The sequence below is a fragment of the Talpa europaea genome (assembly GCF_964194135.1).
Source record: "Talpa europaea genome assembly, chromosome: 14".
Lineage (NCBI taxonomy): Eukaryota > Metazoa > Chordata > Mammalia > Eulipotyphla > Talpidae > Talpa > Talpa europaea.
In genome coordinates, this window is record NC_140082.1 from 16,967,336 (window position 1) to 16,983,160 (window position 15,825).

General features: G+C 51.9%; 1 protein-coding gene across 1 annotated transcript in view; it reads left to right on the forward strand.

The window, feature by feature from the left end:
* Positions 1-209: 209 nt before the first annotated feature.
* The window catches only part of MN1 (MN1 proto-oncogene, transcriptional regulator), a gene marked incomplete at both ends in the record, with an annotated part of 42,763 nt that continues 27,147 nt past the window's right edge, over positions 210-15,825 (forward strand). Inside the window, one exon of the mRNA XM_084253343.1 lies at positions 210-3,978. Coding sequence (XP_084109469.1) covers positions 210-3,978 — 3,769 coding nt within the window. The remainder of the gene's footprint in view (positions 3,979-15,825) is intronic.

Genomic DNA, 15,825 nt, shown 5'->3' on the forward strand with positions numbered 1-15,825 from the left:
GAGGCCCGCGTCGGACATAACCGGAGCTTTGGGAGAGGAGCTGCTAGCCCCCAGCCTCCACGAGCCCGGCGAGGTGGCCGTGCGCGCTGCGCCCCCGAGGTGCTGAGCGTCCGGGAGCGCCCGACTCGGGGCCGCAGCGAGTAGCTGGCCGAGGCGCGCCGCGGAGAGCAGGCTGTCATGCCCTATTGATCCCCCGCCCCCCGCCAAGTATGTTTGGGCTGGACCAATTCGAGCCCCAGATCAACAGCAGGAACGCTGGGCAGGGCGAAAGGAACTTTAACGAGGCCGGACTAAGCATGAACGCCCACTTTAAGACCCCGGCTTTCCACTCAGGGGGACCCCCTGGCCCCGTGGACCCTGCCATGAGCGCGCTGGGCGAGCCCCCGATCTTGGGCATGAACATGGAGCCTTACGGCTTCCACACGCGTGGCCACTCGGAGTTGCACGCCGGGGGGCTGCAGGCGCAGCCGGTGCACGGTTTCTTTGGAGGCCAACAGCCACACCACGGTCACCCAGGAGGCCACCACCCCCACCAGCATCACCCCCACTTCGGGGGCAACTTCGGAGGCCCGGACCCAGGGGCCTCCTGCCTGCATGGGGGTCGCTTGCTCGGCTACGGCGGCGCAGCCGGTGGCCTAGGCAGTCAGCCGCCCTTTGCGGAGGGTTATGATCACATGGCTGAGAGCCAGGGGCCTGAGAGCTTCGGCCCTCAGCGACCCGGGAACCTCCCGGACTTCCACAGTTCGGGCGCCTCGGGCCACGGCGTGCCTGCTCCATGCTTGCCGCTGGACCAGAGTCCCAATCGAGCGGCCTCTTTCCACGGCCTGCCGGCCTCCAGCGGCTCCGATTCCCACAGTTTGGAGCCTCGGAGGGTGGCGAACCAAGGAGCCGTCGACTCTCTGGAATACAATTACCCGGGCGAGGCGCCCTCGGGACATTTCGACATGTTTTCACCCTCAGAATCTGAGGGGCAGCTGCCTCATTACGCGGCCGGTCGCCAGGTTCCCGGGGGCTCTTTCCCGGGCGCCTCGGCCTTGCCCAGAGCTGCAGGCATGGTGGGCTTGTCCAAAATGCACGCCCAGCAGCAGCAACAGCAGCAGCAGCAACAGCAGCAGCAGCAACAGCAGCAACAGCAGCAGCAGCAGCAGCAGCAGCAGCAACAGCAGCAGCAGCACGGTGTTTTCTTCGAGAGGTTCGGGGGGACCCGAAAGATGCCTGTGGGTCTGGACCCAGGAGTAGGCTCCAGACACCCGTTAATGCAGCCTCCCCAGCAGGCCCCTCCGCCCCCTCAGCAGCAGCCCCCTCAACCTCCGCAGCAGCCGCCGCCACAGCAGCCACCCCCTGGGCTTCTGGTCAGACAAAATTCATGCCCGCCCGCACTCCCACGGCCCCAGCAGGGCGAGGCAGGCACACCCAGCGGCGGTCTGCAGGACGGGGGCCCCATGCTGCCCAGCCAGCACGCGCAGTTCGAGTACCCCATCCACCGCCTGGAGAACCGGAGCATGCACCCTTATTCCGAGCCTGTGTTTAACATGCAACACCCCCATCCGCAGCAGGCACCCAACCAGCGGCTGCAGCATTTCGACGCCCCCCCGTACATGAATGTGGCCAAGAGGCCGCGCTTTGACTTCCCGGGCAGCGCGGGAGTGGACCGCTGCGCTTCGTGGAACGGCAACATGCACAACGGCGCTCTGGACAACCACCTCTCGCCCTCCGCCTATTCGGGCCTACCCGGCGAGTTCACGCCGCCTGTGCCGGACAGCTTCCCCTCTGGGCCACCCCTGCAGCACCCGACCCCTGACCACCAGTCCCTGCAGCAGCAGCAGCAGCAGCAGCAGCAACAGCAGCAGCAGCAGCGCCAAAACGCGGCCCTCATGATTAAGCAGATGGCGTCGCGGAATCAGCAGCAGCGACTGCGCCAGCCCAACCTGACCCAACTAGGCCACCCGGGTGACGTAGGCCAGGGCAGCCTGGTGCACGGCGGCCCGGTGGGCGGCTTGGCCCAGCCGAACTTTGAGCGCGAAAGCGGAGGCGCGGGCGCCGCGCGCCTGGGCACCTTCGAGCAGCAGGCACCACACTTGGCGCAGGAGAGCGCGTGGTTTCCAGGTCCGCACCCGCCTCCGGGTGACCTGCTGCCCCGCAGGATGGGTGCCTCAGGTCTGCCACCCGACTGTGGCCCGCACGACCCCGGCCTGGCGCCGCCCCCTCCCCCTGGCGGCTCTGGGGTGCTGTTCCGGGGCCCTCTGCAGGAGCCGCTGAGGATGCCCGGAGAGGGCCACGTGCCCGCGTTGCCCTCCCCTGGCCTGCAGTTTGGGGGCAGCCTGGCCGGCCTGGGACAGCTGCAGTCGCCGGGGGCTGGGGTGGGACTGCCCAGCGCTCCCTCCGAGCGCCGCCCTCCGCCGCCGGATTTTGCTGCGCCCTCGCTTGGGGCCCAGCCGGGCTTCCCATTCGGCGCGGCGAACCGTCAGGCCACGCCGCACAGCGGCCCAGGCGTGAACTCGCCTCCGAGCGCGGGCGGGGGAGGTGGCAGCACCGGCGGCGGCGGGGGTGCGTACCCCCAGCAACCTGACTTCCAGCCCAGCCAGCGCAGCTCGGCCAGCAAACTGGGCGCGCTCTCGCTGGGCTCCTTCAACAAGCCCAGCTCCAAGGACAACCTGTTTGGTCAAAGCTGTCTGGCTGCTCTCTCCACCGCCTGCCAGAACATGATCGCCAGCCTCGGGGCTCCCAACCTCAACGTGACCTTCAACAAGAAGAACCCGCCCGAGGGCAAGAGGAAACTGAGCCAGAACGAGACCGAAGGCGCGGCAGGGGCCGGCAACCCGGGCTCGGATTATTTCCCCGGAGGGGCTGCCCCTGGGGCTCCAGGGCCCGGAGGTCCCTCCGGGACTAGTGGCAGCGGCTCCAAAGCCTCGGGGCCGCCCAACCCGCCTGCTCAGGGGGACGGCACCAGCCTCTCCCCCAACTACACCCTGGAATCCACGTCGGGAAACGATGGCAAGCCGGTGCCTGGGGGCGGTGGCCGGGGACGGGGTCGCAGAAAAAGGGACAGTGGTCACGTGAGCCCCGGGACCTTCTTCGACAAGTACTCTGCAGCGCCAGACAGCGGGGGTGCGCCTGGGGTGAGCCCAGGGCAGCAGCAAGCCCAAGGCGCAGCCGTCGGGGGAAGCTCCGCGGGAGAGGCGCGCGGGGCGCCGACGCCTCACGAGAAAGCGCTCACGTCGCCTTCGTGGGGGAAGGGGACGGAGCTGCTCCTGGGGGACCAGCCGGACCTCATGGCCTCCCTGGATGGGGGACCGAAGTCGGATGGTAGTTCCCCGCACGTGGGCGAGTTTGCCTCAGACGAGGTGACCTCGAGCTATGCCAATGAGGACGAGGTGTCATCTAGCTCAGATAACCCCCCTGCCCTGGCCAAAGCGAGTAGGAGCCCCCTGGTGACGGGATCGCCCAAACTTGCTCCCCGTGGGATGGGCGCAGGGGAACACGGACCGAAGGCGCCCCCGCCCCCACTAGGCCTGGGCATTATGTCTACCTCTACCTCCACCCCTGACAGTTACGGCGGCGGGGCCTCGGGCCATCCGGGCACACCAGGCCTGGAGCAAGTCCGGACCCCAACGAGCAGCAGCGGTGCCCCGCCACCTGATGAAATCCACCCCCTGGAGATCCTCCAGGCACAGATCCAGTTGCAGAGGCAGCAGTTCAGCATCTCCGAGGACCAGCCCCTGGGGCTCAAGGGTGGCAAGAAGGGTGAGTGCCCTGTAGGGCCCTCAGGGGGGCAGAACGGTGACAGCGAACTGGGCAGCTGCTGCTCAGAGGCAGTTAAGAGCGCCATGAGCACCATTGACCTGGACTCGCTGATGGCAGAGCACAGCGCCACCTGGTACATGCCTGCTGACAAGGCCTTGGTGGACGGTTCGGATGATGACAAGACCCTGGCGCCCTGGGAGAAGGCCAAACCCCAGAACCCCAACAGCAAAGAAGGTATATGTGCTCGCCTCCAGTTCTCTCCTCACCTCTCTCACATCCACCCTGGGATGTAGCCTAAGCCTGGAAAGGGGAGGGTCCCGTGGGGATTAGTACCCTCCAAATGCCCAACTCAGAGCTGGGTACCCTTCCACCGGTTACACCAAGGACTCTGCAGGGGAACCACTCCCCCCAGGTGCTGCCAAGTAGATTCTAGTTCCACTTGGTACTAAGAATTTAGATGGCAGGCCTTTGGGGATTATTGTAGAGTTCCTCCCCCTTACCCCTCCCTCCCCTTCATCAAGTTTGAACTTAGTAGTTGGGTGCTTGAAAGACTAGACCCCTTTTCTTTGACATCAAGACTCCTCCACACCACCAACATTCAGGCTGGTTCTACTTTTTAGGAGTTGTGTACTATGCCCTCCTTCCTGGCAGGACACCTGGGAAGTTGCGTGAATACCTCCCCACCTTCTCTTAGTTAGCTAGCCTCCGGCCTGAGTTCCCTTCTCTGCCAGCATCTTTGGGGAAAAAAAGTTACCATCTCTGGTGTCGGCACCATCACTCACAGGCAACGCCTAATTTGACATTTGTTCCTAATGAATAGCTGTTTTGTCTCTTCTTAACTATTAGAGTTTCATTGAAAAACTGGAGACCTGTCAGGGTTGTAAGAGGCAGGCAGCCTTTTCCGGGTGCATCTCCTTGACATTTGGTGGGGGGTGGGGTGGGAGCTGGGGTGGAGTCTTCTTGGCACAGACCAGAGTACTCAGCCAGGCTATCATGCGCGTATGGAGGTATGGATATATATTCTTAAGACACAAAGGACCCGCGTTTGTCAATATCTCGCCTGGCTTTGGTGACAGATGTCCACTCTCAGCTCGCCTTTGCATTCTGAGCACTCCCTCCCCAGCAGGCCTAGAGGGCCTGGGTGGGGTAGAGGTTAGGGAATGGGCTGCCCTTGTAGTTAAAGTAACACTAGTTCTTTTTGTTTTTTTAACCTAAAGATAACTGGACTACAATAGATATTCATTCTATTTATATGGGGACCTCCCCCCCACAGATAATGGTATTTTAAAATTAGGCAACATCATTTTGTTCCCATTCCTACTGTTTCCTTTAAACCCCGAGTTGAATCCTGTTGGTTTTGCCACAGTGAGTGTGGCCATGGAGCCAGCGCCTGGCGATTTTACCCCGTCCTTTAAAAAAATAATGTCCCCTGATTCTTGCCCTCTTTAGAGTTCTTCCCTCCTCGACCTTGGTCTGCCCAGTCCAGTCCACATCCAGTCATCTCTAGACCCCGAATTTAAGGTGAGGGTAGGATCCTGGAGAGCAGGGGCAGGAGGAGGGAGGAGAGGGTTGGGGGAAAGTGCTGCAGGAGTTGGGGTGGCTCAGAACTCTGGGCTTTCGTGGAGCAGGTCGTCGCGGTTGGCTTTCCCGCTTAGGTTTTCTAATTCATGAATGCGGCCGCGCTGCTTTTCTCTTTGTTCGTCTACTGCCCAGCCCGGGACGCCGCTCTCTCATTTGAAGCCGGGTATTTAGCATGCACAGCAGACGCTGCAGCCAGCATCAGCATTCTCCAGGCTTCTCCTGGGCAAGGCCATAAATTGGTTAGTTTGGGACCCTGGGCTTCTTCTGTACCCACCCCCCCTTTTTAAAAATGGAGTTGGACACAGCATCCTGCTTGCTCCAGTCCCTCTTTCTCTTTTATTTTCTTGTACACAACATCTCGATCCCACCGATCGATAGCTGGTTAGCACACATTCCAGCTGCTGTCACTTCTACCTGGCTTGGCCTGGCTGCTCCTTCCCCTGCCCCTTCACGGTTCCCTCCCCTCCCAAGTAATTAAGAACATATTGGCCAAAATGGGGTGAGAAAAGTTAAAAAAAAAAAACACCACAGACCCGATTTAGAGAATTAATAAAGAAAAAAACAGTAGCACCTTGCCTAGGAGTCCTAGGGAGGGCCTTGGTCCACTAGGCGGGGAGGTAGGAAGGGTGGTTTTAATGAGATCTTTTTACAAGAGATCACACCTTTCTCTGCCCAGTAGGACTATTCCTTTGCAGGGGGAAAAAAAAAAGATAGGGATTGTGAATGAAGAAACATCATTAAAGAAATGTTTTATTTTGTTTCTTTCATTATCACAGGCAGAGGAGGCAAATATCTATTTTTTTTTGGAAAGAGATGCTAGTCCCTTTAGGGTTGATTTCCCCTGTAAGCCACATGCAGCCCTCCCGGCACACGGGCGGGCGGACAGGGGCTTCCTTCAGGGACTGCTGCAGGGCTGGCTGTCTTAGAAGCATTGCAGGGACAACCACTTGACCTCCTTTGTTTTCTACTCTGTGATGTGGGAAGGACAGTTCCCTAGATAAAGCCCCGAATTGAGGTCACTCACAGCTCTGCAGCCTTGGGGCTGCTAGTTAAGGCTTTATAAGGTATCTGCACCCAATTCCTGCTCCCTTACTGGTAGTAAATAAGGATGATTAAACTTTTCATTATGATAACACCCTGCAGTTCCATCTGCACATGTTGTATAAATAGGTACACAGAGTCTTCCACGCACCCCAAGTCCCCTGGCTGAAAATCAGAGTGAAGTGTTCTACTTTGAAACAGAGTCGGAAAAAAAATTAAAACATTCTGCTTTTTCTTAAACACATGCCCATGGTCCCATTAGCCTCGAAGCAGCGGTGTCTGGAGGCTTTGAACATACCTCCTCTAGGTTCCAGCCCAAGCAAATACTTTCTCCCCGCTCTCAGGCAAAGCCCATTTTTATAATGATATTTTATTTTGTCACGCCGTAAAACACGCCAGTACTAATGTGATTAAATATTAACACCGTTTCTGAAATTCTTCGCTCCGATGACAAAATACTAGTCGGTATTTAACAAAATGATCCGTGCTTGGATTGGAGAGAAGGAATAAGTCTTCAGAACTGCACAAGCCGTGTAGCCACCGGGACGTGCCCAGATTGTCTTATGCGCTATGGATGTCCTTTGGAGGGGAGAGAACTGGCTAGCTGCAGCTCTCACAAAGTCTAGGCCAGAATCACATGGGATTATGATTTTTTATTTTTTTAACCAGGAAAGCTCCTTCAAATTATGCTGCCCCTGACTTCTTACTCAACACACCAAGCAACTTCAGTATAATGAAACTGCATCACATCATGAGGTGCTGTTTGTACAAAGTTGGTGTGGGGGAAGGGTGAGGCAGTGCAAAGGGGGAAAAAAATCAGCCTGAATTTGGGCTTCTTCAGACATCTATAAAATCAGTGATGGTTAGGCACGTTTAAAATTACTTTGCAAAATTCTCCACCTATCTTCTTAGTAGGTATGTGGTTATGGAGGAATTTCCTAACAGAGAAGGAGAAAGAAATAATAGATTGTAGAAAAAGGTTATTAAGTCTGGAAAAGTATCTCCCGTCCACCTCCAGCCCTTTCCAATTTTCAAAACTTGAATTAACCATACTCTGTATTAAGTTTATCCTTGCCAAACCTCCGTTATGTTCTCGCTCTCTATCTTGAAATCTGGAGTAGTCTAGAAACGCTCTTTCACACACATTGAAACGGGAGAGGTCTTCTTCTATGCTCTGCATGCAATCCTGCCCTTTTTGGAAGTATGATATTTTTACAGTGATGCGGGAGAAATTTTTGGAATTTCATGCTTCTCTCAGTGTTCCTAGCAGAGCAGTCAGCAGTGCTGAGAAATACTAGGCAGGCAGGATTCGAACAGTGAGTTTTTTTTTAAACATGGAGCAGGCTTGGGCAGAGGGGTGTCGGTGTGTTGGGGTTGCTGGCAGGGGTTGGGGGGGGTCTTAGTCCTGTGTTTTTTGGAGTAATTTCCTCTACTCCCCACACCCTGGAGATAATTTTTAAGGCTCACTCAAACTTGTTTTGGGAAGGCGAGGAACCTTGCATTCCTGGTTCCCTGTGAAATCACCCAGCAGGAGCTGCATGCCTTCCTGTGACTTCTGCAGCCTCCGGAAGATGTAACCCAAAACTTCGCAGGTGTTAATCAGGGGTAATGTAAACAGATAGGAGCCCCCTTTGTGCAGCTGACGTTGAGGCCTCCCTACTCCTTGGCTAGCCCGGGACATACTACTACTGTTCTTTGGTGCTTGTTTAATATTTCATGGGTGTAATAAACCTGTCTTCTTTGCCCGCCTCCCGACATAAAACCCCAACCTAGCACACATCTGCAATTATACATTTCCACTAAATATTAATAAAGGACAAGGATGTTTTAAGGGGCTGAAGCTTATCGGTGTTGAACTTGTTGTGGTTTATGGCACTGGATTTTTCTAGCTGTTTTGATTTTAAATAACCATTGCCTCTAATATGTAATATATACTTACGTATTCTTATGGACATAAAGATATACAATTTTTGTAGATTGTAAGGTTTTCCTCAAGGATAGCTTTCTTAAATGTAAATTCATTTAGATTTCTTGTGAGGCCCCTTCAGACCGGAAGTTAGAGATTGTTGAAATGTACTTCTATTTTATTGAGGTTTCTAGGAAAGGAGCGAGGGCTGGTTAATCTAATTTCGCTTTCTAGCAATGAAATTCTATGATTCCTGATATGATTTGGTTTGCCTGACAGAGGTATTTAAATTTCCACAAAGAGTCTTAATAGGTCCTGAAAATATAGCTGCCTTCGCCAAGAAGTTACTTGATACTTTCTGCTGATATAAAATATACATCTTTAATAAATAGTCCAGGAGAACCAGGTGAAATTAGAGGAGGGAGATCCTTCCCACTGTGGAGAAGCAAACTGGGGATTTCACAGGGTGTCCTAACTCACTTCATGATGGGAGATTTAGCAAAATCACTTGTGATCTTTCTCTCCCCTCTAGTGACAGTCCCATTGGGTTGTGTTCTTTGCCTAGAGAGTGATCTACGTTGCTGAAAGCATTTAGGAGATAAATACTCTTAGTAAGGAATACTGTATTTACCTCTTTTTGGTTAATTTTAGAGATTAAAAGGCTATAGCTTTATATAATAGGATCAAATGTGGGGGGACGAGGCAAGGGCAAAGAGGCCTCCCAAGCACATTGCAAGGTAAAAATACCAAACTCTTTTCACGCCAGAGGTCTACAGGGGGCCCGGGTAACCAGTGACTGTACCTTCTATCCTTCCCTCAAAGCCCCCCCCCCCCCCCACTGGTTGTTCCACTCAAGTCTTCAGTCTGGAGGAACTGGAATAGTCCAGCTTCATCATTTTGACTCAAGTCAGGATTTTGACTTGCCCAGCAATGTGTTTGTGTTAGGATGATATCTATTTTTAGGGGCGTCTTGGGTGGACAGATTTGAGTGTGGGTTTTGATTGCTAGTGGCGGAGATGTTGATATATACATGAGTGCGTGATTGAGAAGAGAGACATTTGGGGGGAAATGTTCAAGTTTCCGTCTCTTCTTGAACACACTGGAAACAAATGAAGTGATCTGGGGGTTGGTTGAGAGAGGGTGGCTGAGGTGGGAGTCGGGTCTGTCTGTTAGCCCAGGGGAGGAAAGCGGGGCCCCATGCAATGCAGCGTGTACAGGGGCTACCCCCTGGCCTCCCCAGCACAGGCACATATACATATGCATGGCCAAGTGTATTTCCGTCAGGCGATCCAGCTAGTCTTCCAGTTTACTCTTAATCTGCTTTCCGAAGGCGAGTGGGGAAAGAAGCTAAACCTTCGGTCTCAATGGCCTTAGCTGACAGATTCTGATTCTGTAAGGGCCTGAATGAGTGCAAGTCCTAAAAACAGAGGATTTTGAAGATCCTCATTGTGAAAGCTCGGCCTCCTGGGCCTGGTGGGCCGTGGGTGACTTTGATCTGGAGTATTGCAGTGGCAGACAGACATTTCCCCTCACTTGGTTTTGGGCATGAGTGTGCGCGTATGGAGGGGTCTCTCTGCTGAGTTCAGCTAACACCACGCTCCAGCCAGGAGAGGAATCTTTGAATCAGTGGCCCCCACCCCCACCCCTCCTCCCAGTTGTGGGAAACGGCAGACACTGCTTCTCATTTATGGAAATTCCTCTCCTTTATTGTAATCATTTGGTACCAACGACGTGGCAGAGACGATGCTGGGCTTTCAAATTAGTCACAGCCTTGCCTTCAGGGACCCTCTCTGTCTTGATGCACAGCAGCTCAGCCGACAGTCCCCAACTCACTGCCACTTGAGCCCCAAGAAATTCCAAGAAGTCTTGAACGGGATATGGTGGAAGAGATGGTTCTGGGACCCCAGCACCTTTTGGTCAATGGATTGATCAGCATGGAGGTGGCCCTAAGCATTTTCTGCCATCTTCCGTGGTGGCTGGGACAGGCACCCAAAGCTCAGCCTCACCCTTGCCGGAGCAGTCACTTTAGGGTGTGAGCGAGAAACACCCTGAGGGTGTACACTTGGGAGGATGGTGGTGGGACCACGATGTCCAAACTTATTTTGTGACTGGGATCAAAAAGCGAAGTTAAGTTTAGTTTACGTGAGTGAGGAGGGACATTTGTGAGACATCGTTCTCACTAGTGTCATTATTAGAGAAAGCCAAGACCCGCTTTGTTTGCTGGTCTGCATTTTAATCAGCGGCCTCCGAGGTTTGGGAAGCAAGTGGAGGGTCTGCTCCCAACACGGTGTTTGTCCAGAAAGAACAGGGAGTAGGGAGAAATAGCCACAGGTTTCCCCACATCTTGAAATCCGAGGGGCTTTTGGGGCTTTCTGGTAGCCTTGAGTTTTGGCCTGACAAGATCCTACTGAGTGGGGGGCTCTTGGAGGCACAGCACCCTAAATTCCCCTTCCCCCTCCAGGCTGAGATAACTGGTAGGTTTCCCTCATCACTGTTTTCTTGTGAAGCTGGATCAGAGAGAGCTTTATAGCGACCGTGTGCGTTTCCTGGCATGATTTATACATCATCCTATGGACCCAAATGCCCCTTAAACATAAAGGCAATTGAATTTAACAGTTTGGCGCTCTTAGCGTGTTCATAACAAACTGGGACTCTGAGTGTCCCAGAAGGAGTATCTTACGTGGAATAGACTAGTTCAAAAAAGAGGAAAGCCCCTCAATAAACACCCAATGTGAACTCATATTGTTGTGGGAAAGCATGTTTTTAATGTTCTGATGTCTAAAGCTCAGGGATCCAGTGAACTTAGGCTGTGTCTCCCTCCCCCGGAGCCTGTGGCATCCACTCTGTGGCCCGCAGCTGCCGTCTCCTTTCCCACCTTCATGCTGTCTGTGGGAGATCTTGAACTCTTCGTGAAGTGTTTGGCCCTGGGGGGACGCTGCTTTAGTGGGCTGTGGTTTTCTGGGTACAGACTTACTACGGTGGTGTGTAGTTTAAGTGAATTGAGTGAGGTGTTGCGATAAAAGAGAATATGCTTTTGTCGAAAGCATATTTGGGACTCACTGGCAAGGATGGTCTTGGCAACGCTGAGTCTTTGAAGACACCCAGGAGGGAACCAGGTCTCCTTGGTACCCTGCATGTCCAGCTCTACCTCGGCAGTGACTGACAAATAGACGGCTGTTGTCACACCTCCAGAGCAATGTGGACTGACTTTGGTGCGGGAGGCCCATCTGTGCGAGCTTTTTCCCCTACTCCCTCACCCGGCAGCCTGTTTGATGAGAACTAAGGGGCCTGTTGATGCACTCGATTCTGAGCATTTAAATTTTGTCTTTTCTTCACATTGCTGATTAATAACTTAAGGGGTGTTTAGGCACGGAGAGTCATTTGATCTTAAAGCTCTAGTCAAAAATTTCACCAGAGCAACTTGGTCTTGGGACTTTGCGATGCTTTTCGTTGGTGGGACTGGGGAAATCTCTCGGCCCTAAAGCCCCAGTGTGGTCTTTCTGGTTATATTTGGGAGCACAAGGAACGTGAGGGGACAGTTAATGAGTAAACCCCATCACACACACAGACACACACACACAGACACACACACACACACACACGCTCCTTGCTCCCTGCTCACCCAGGGTAGGGTGAGATGTCAAAAAGATATGACCCTTTTCAGTTACTGTGAAACCGTGTTTTCAGACGCCCTTGGATCTCGGAATACAAGCATTGTCAAATGATTGGCAACGACCACCAGGAATAAAATACTTCTGAGGGACCTTCTTATGATCAGTGAGGGGGTGGGGGAGCCCGTAGAGGACATAGCCTGCTTTCAAATCCCCAAAGCTCAGACTTCCAGAGAAAGCGGGGGTTGGTTGAGAATTCAATGAGAAGTAAGTTGGTTCTACCCTGTCCACATGGACTGTTTGAAAAGTCCTTGAAAATGTAAGGTCCCAAGCCCTATGTGGACCCTTGGGCCTCCTTGCCTCTGAAACAGAAGGCAGAGAGAGAAACACCCCCGGTTAGGAAACCTGGATGGAGATTGGGGTGCTGTTTCTTTTCTCCATGGGGGTGATGGCGGTGGGGCTGTTGGAGGGGGATGAAATGTTATTTACTGATACTTGGGGTTCAAGAGTGGAAAATAATTGCGAAGTGTGGACATCGTTTATAACAGCACTCCTGGGTGAGACGGGGTGAGCAAAGTGCTTGGGGGCCAGTGTCAGGCATCATAAAGGACGGAAAAATCTTGGCTGAGCTTTCCCTGCTGGGCCAGGCCTTCCACATGATTGCAGATGTATGGGGGAAATAGGTGTGGACGGCCCAGCCTGGGGCTAATGACCACATCGTGGGTCTGTTAGCAATCAGGGCCCGTTTCTGTTTAGTTAGTGGCTGAGGCAGGCATACTGTGTGTGTGTGTGTGTGTGTGTGTACCCAGACAGGCCCTGGTGGGTAGTCTGTCCTGCTAATGTGCCCGTAGTCACTTCTCCTGCAGAGGAGGTGGGCGCGGGTGACTTGCTACACAGGCATTGACTTTCCCAGACTGCCCAGACCTTTCCATAGAAGAGGGACATGGGGTGGGAAAGGAGTGACCTTTCCCCTGATGGCCCCATAAGGGGACTGTCACTGGGGTTTCCCTCCTACCTCTGAGCCTCTCAGGGGTACTGCTGACTTTCACATAGACCTGGCAGGCAGGTCCCACTGCTTTGAAACGCAAATGATGCCTTCCCACACAGTATATGTATATTTTCCTTTTTCTGAATGGCTGGGAAAAAGGAAACAAAAGTAAGTGACAGAATTCGGCAAGAGGAAGATTTCCCTGATTCTAGATAAGTCAAGTGTGGAAAGGAACTGGAGAGAATTAGTCTCCTCTTTGCTCCCCTTTGGGGACCCATTGGTCCAGCTATCAGAAGCCCTTAATGCTTTGGTATCGAGACCTAAATGGCTCACAACAAATTGACCATTTTCATCCCCTGCAATGTAACTTTTGGTGATGGTTTAATATTTGAAGGAAGGGAGGCTGTGCACTAAAATTTGGCTTTTAAAAGCAGTTGCAATTTCACGATTCTTATGCCGTGACTATTTCTAAATTGTCTGGGCATAAAGCTTTGGATGCCTTTCGCTGGTTTCTGCTTGTGTGCACGCACACCCACCTACCCACCCACCCACCCACATCCACACAGACTTGAGAAGTTTTAATAAGAAATGAAAAAATAAATGTTGGGTTTTTTCCCCCCCCAGAAGTTCATGCAAAGTTTTGGCCCCACTCAGTTTTAAGTAGCTTATTGATCTTAGTGTGGTCAATTTTTGTTGAATTTGTAATCCTGTTTGGCCTCCGGGAAAGGCATGATTAATTTACTTGCACATTTCACTATTTTGGGTCAGTTTAGTTAATAAGCATTTATTTTGTACTCAGTGTATGTGAAGCATTTTGCTGGGATTAGGGGTGTGTGTGTGTAACTTTTCGAGAAACGCATGATTTGATTTCCAAAGAAGGAAGAAAAAGTATGCAGAAGTCTTGGAAGCTGGGGGAAGGAACAACAGAGCAAAACAGCCAGCAGCTTTGGCCTTCCCAATGCTGAGTCTCGCGAGGGGAGAATGTGTCATTGTGACGTTGTGGGTGCTTCAGCCACTTTCTCTGGGTGCACCCCCCTTCCTCTCTCGCTTCCCCGCAGCCTTCCTGTCTCTCTGCTTCCAGGATGGGTTAACATTCCACTTTTATTATTATATATATTTTTTAAAGACAGGTTTTGGCCCTAACAGTTTTGGAGCAAATGGTTTCCTGAACACCCCCATCCCCTTTACTTAATCCTCACACACCAGCCTCCACCGAGAACTTGCCTTTGCAGAGTGAGGGCCTGACGGGAGTATTTTCGGCACTGAGCCAGCCTGGAATGAACTTGAGGTGCTGAGGAAACAGGCATTTGGAGAGATGAGGATACAATTTCTTTTTTTATGTGGGCCCGTTAAAATCTAATGGACATTGGGGTCTGGCTTTAAATTTGGAGAGGGTCTTTATCTAACCCTTAAAACCAAAGTCGTTTCCGGTAATTACGACGCCCCAGGCTAGGCTACTAAATCTTCCAGAAACTTGTCTGGAGGAAGGGTGGCAGGGGTGGGAGGGACAGAGGAACACACCTGTTACCTGTATCAGCTATAATTATGACATTTCTGGACTCCTGGTTTTAAAAGAATAATTTATGGGTTAGACAACGCCGGAAGTGAGCAGCCTGAGGTGTTCTGGCTCTTGGCAGTGAAATCACAGAGGCCCCCACGCTTGGTGCCCATCACAGCCCCAGCATTTCCTTAATGAATTAATTTAGCTCCCCGACATTTGGTATTAAGTAAGTAGTTATTTTGGGAATCCGAGAGAGAAAGAGCTGAAAGACTTTTTTAAAAAACTTTTTTTTGAAAAAAAAAAAATTGCATTTTGAAGTTGGAGACAACTGGGCATCCGGGCACTGTTGTGGGGGAGGACACAGGACACGTTTGGTGGGACGTGGCAGGACGTAGCAAAGCAGCCTGCCCCTGCCTGTGTTTTTGCTTCTTTACAGAAGGAATTTTTGGTTGTTGTTAAGAATGGTGAAGGCCACAACACCCAAACTCCATGCAGTTTGTTTGGAAGTATTGTTTAGATTACTCTCGCTTTTCAAATTGAGAGAAACTTAGTTTAATGGGAAAATAGCAGTATTGCTATCTTGGTGTGTTTGCTTTAGTGTTTAAAAATAGTTTGTTTTCATATCCTGAATTTCATCCTCTCTGTGTTTGCTTGTTTGATGGAAACCCCTGTGTGTGCATATGCGCGCGCGCGTGTGTGTGTGTGTGTGTGTGAGATACACCAGCATACACATTAAGGCAGTCAAATGGATGCAATCTCACAACCAAAAATCAGTTGCAATTTTACAGCTGGCTAAAGGGACCTAGAGCATTTGCTTTTAACTTAAACCATCTTTTCCCTCACCCCCCACCTCCATCAGCACACCCCTCACCACCCCCCCAATACCCCCGCCCTTGGTGATATTTATTTCTTCCTTAAAAAAGGAATGCTGTGCCTGTTTGCTGAGGTCCCTGTTGGAATAGATTTTCAGGGGTTATGTATTAAATGTGTTTGAGGGCGATTTCAGCCCTCAGCTTGGTCGTCCCAGTACTAATGGTAGCAGGGCCTATTATAGAGAGGCAAAGAATATTGTAAATGGCTTATGCAGAAAAACCATTTAGATAAAAATGCAATTTTCCCTTCTGCATAGAGTGCTAAGAATTAATAGCACATTCTTTCTAAATGGGTATTTTTATATTATATTTCCCCCCTAATGAAATTCTTTTCCCAAACAGGAGTATGTTTCATTTTCAACTTTAGAGTAAAATTGATCTGTTTTTAAGCCTGCAAAAATGGGTGTCCCAGTTTTCAGCAGGCCCCTTGCCCCCTCCATTCTGTGTTCAAGACTTTTGAAGTTAGATCCTGCAGAGGATGGAAATGACAGTTCTGTCTCTTTACTGTCCATGTTAAGACTGAAAATAGGGAGAGGGGCTGGGTTGGCCCGCTCTTAGTTTGGTTTTTCTTTATTTCTTCC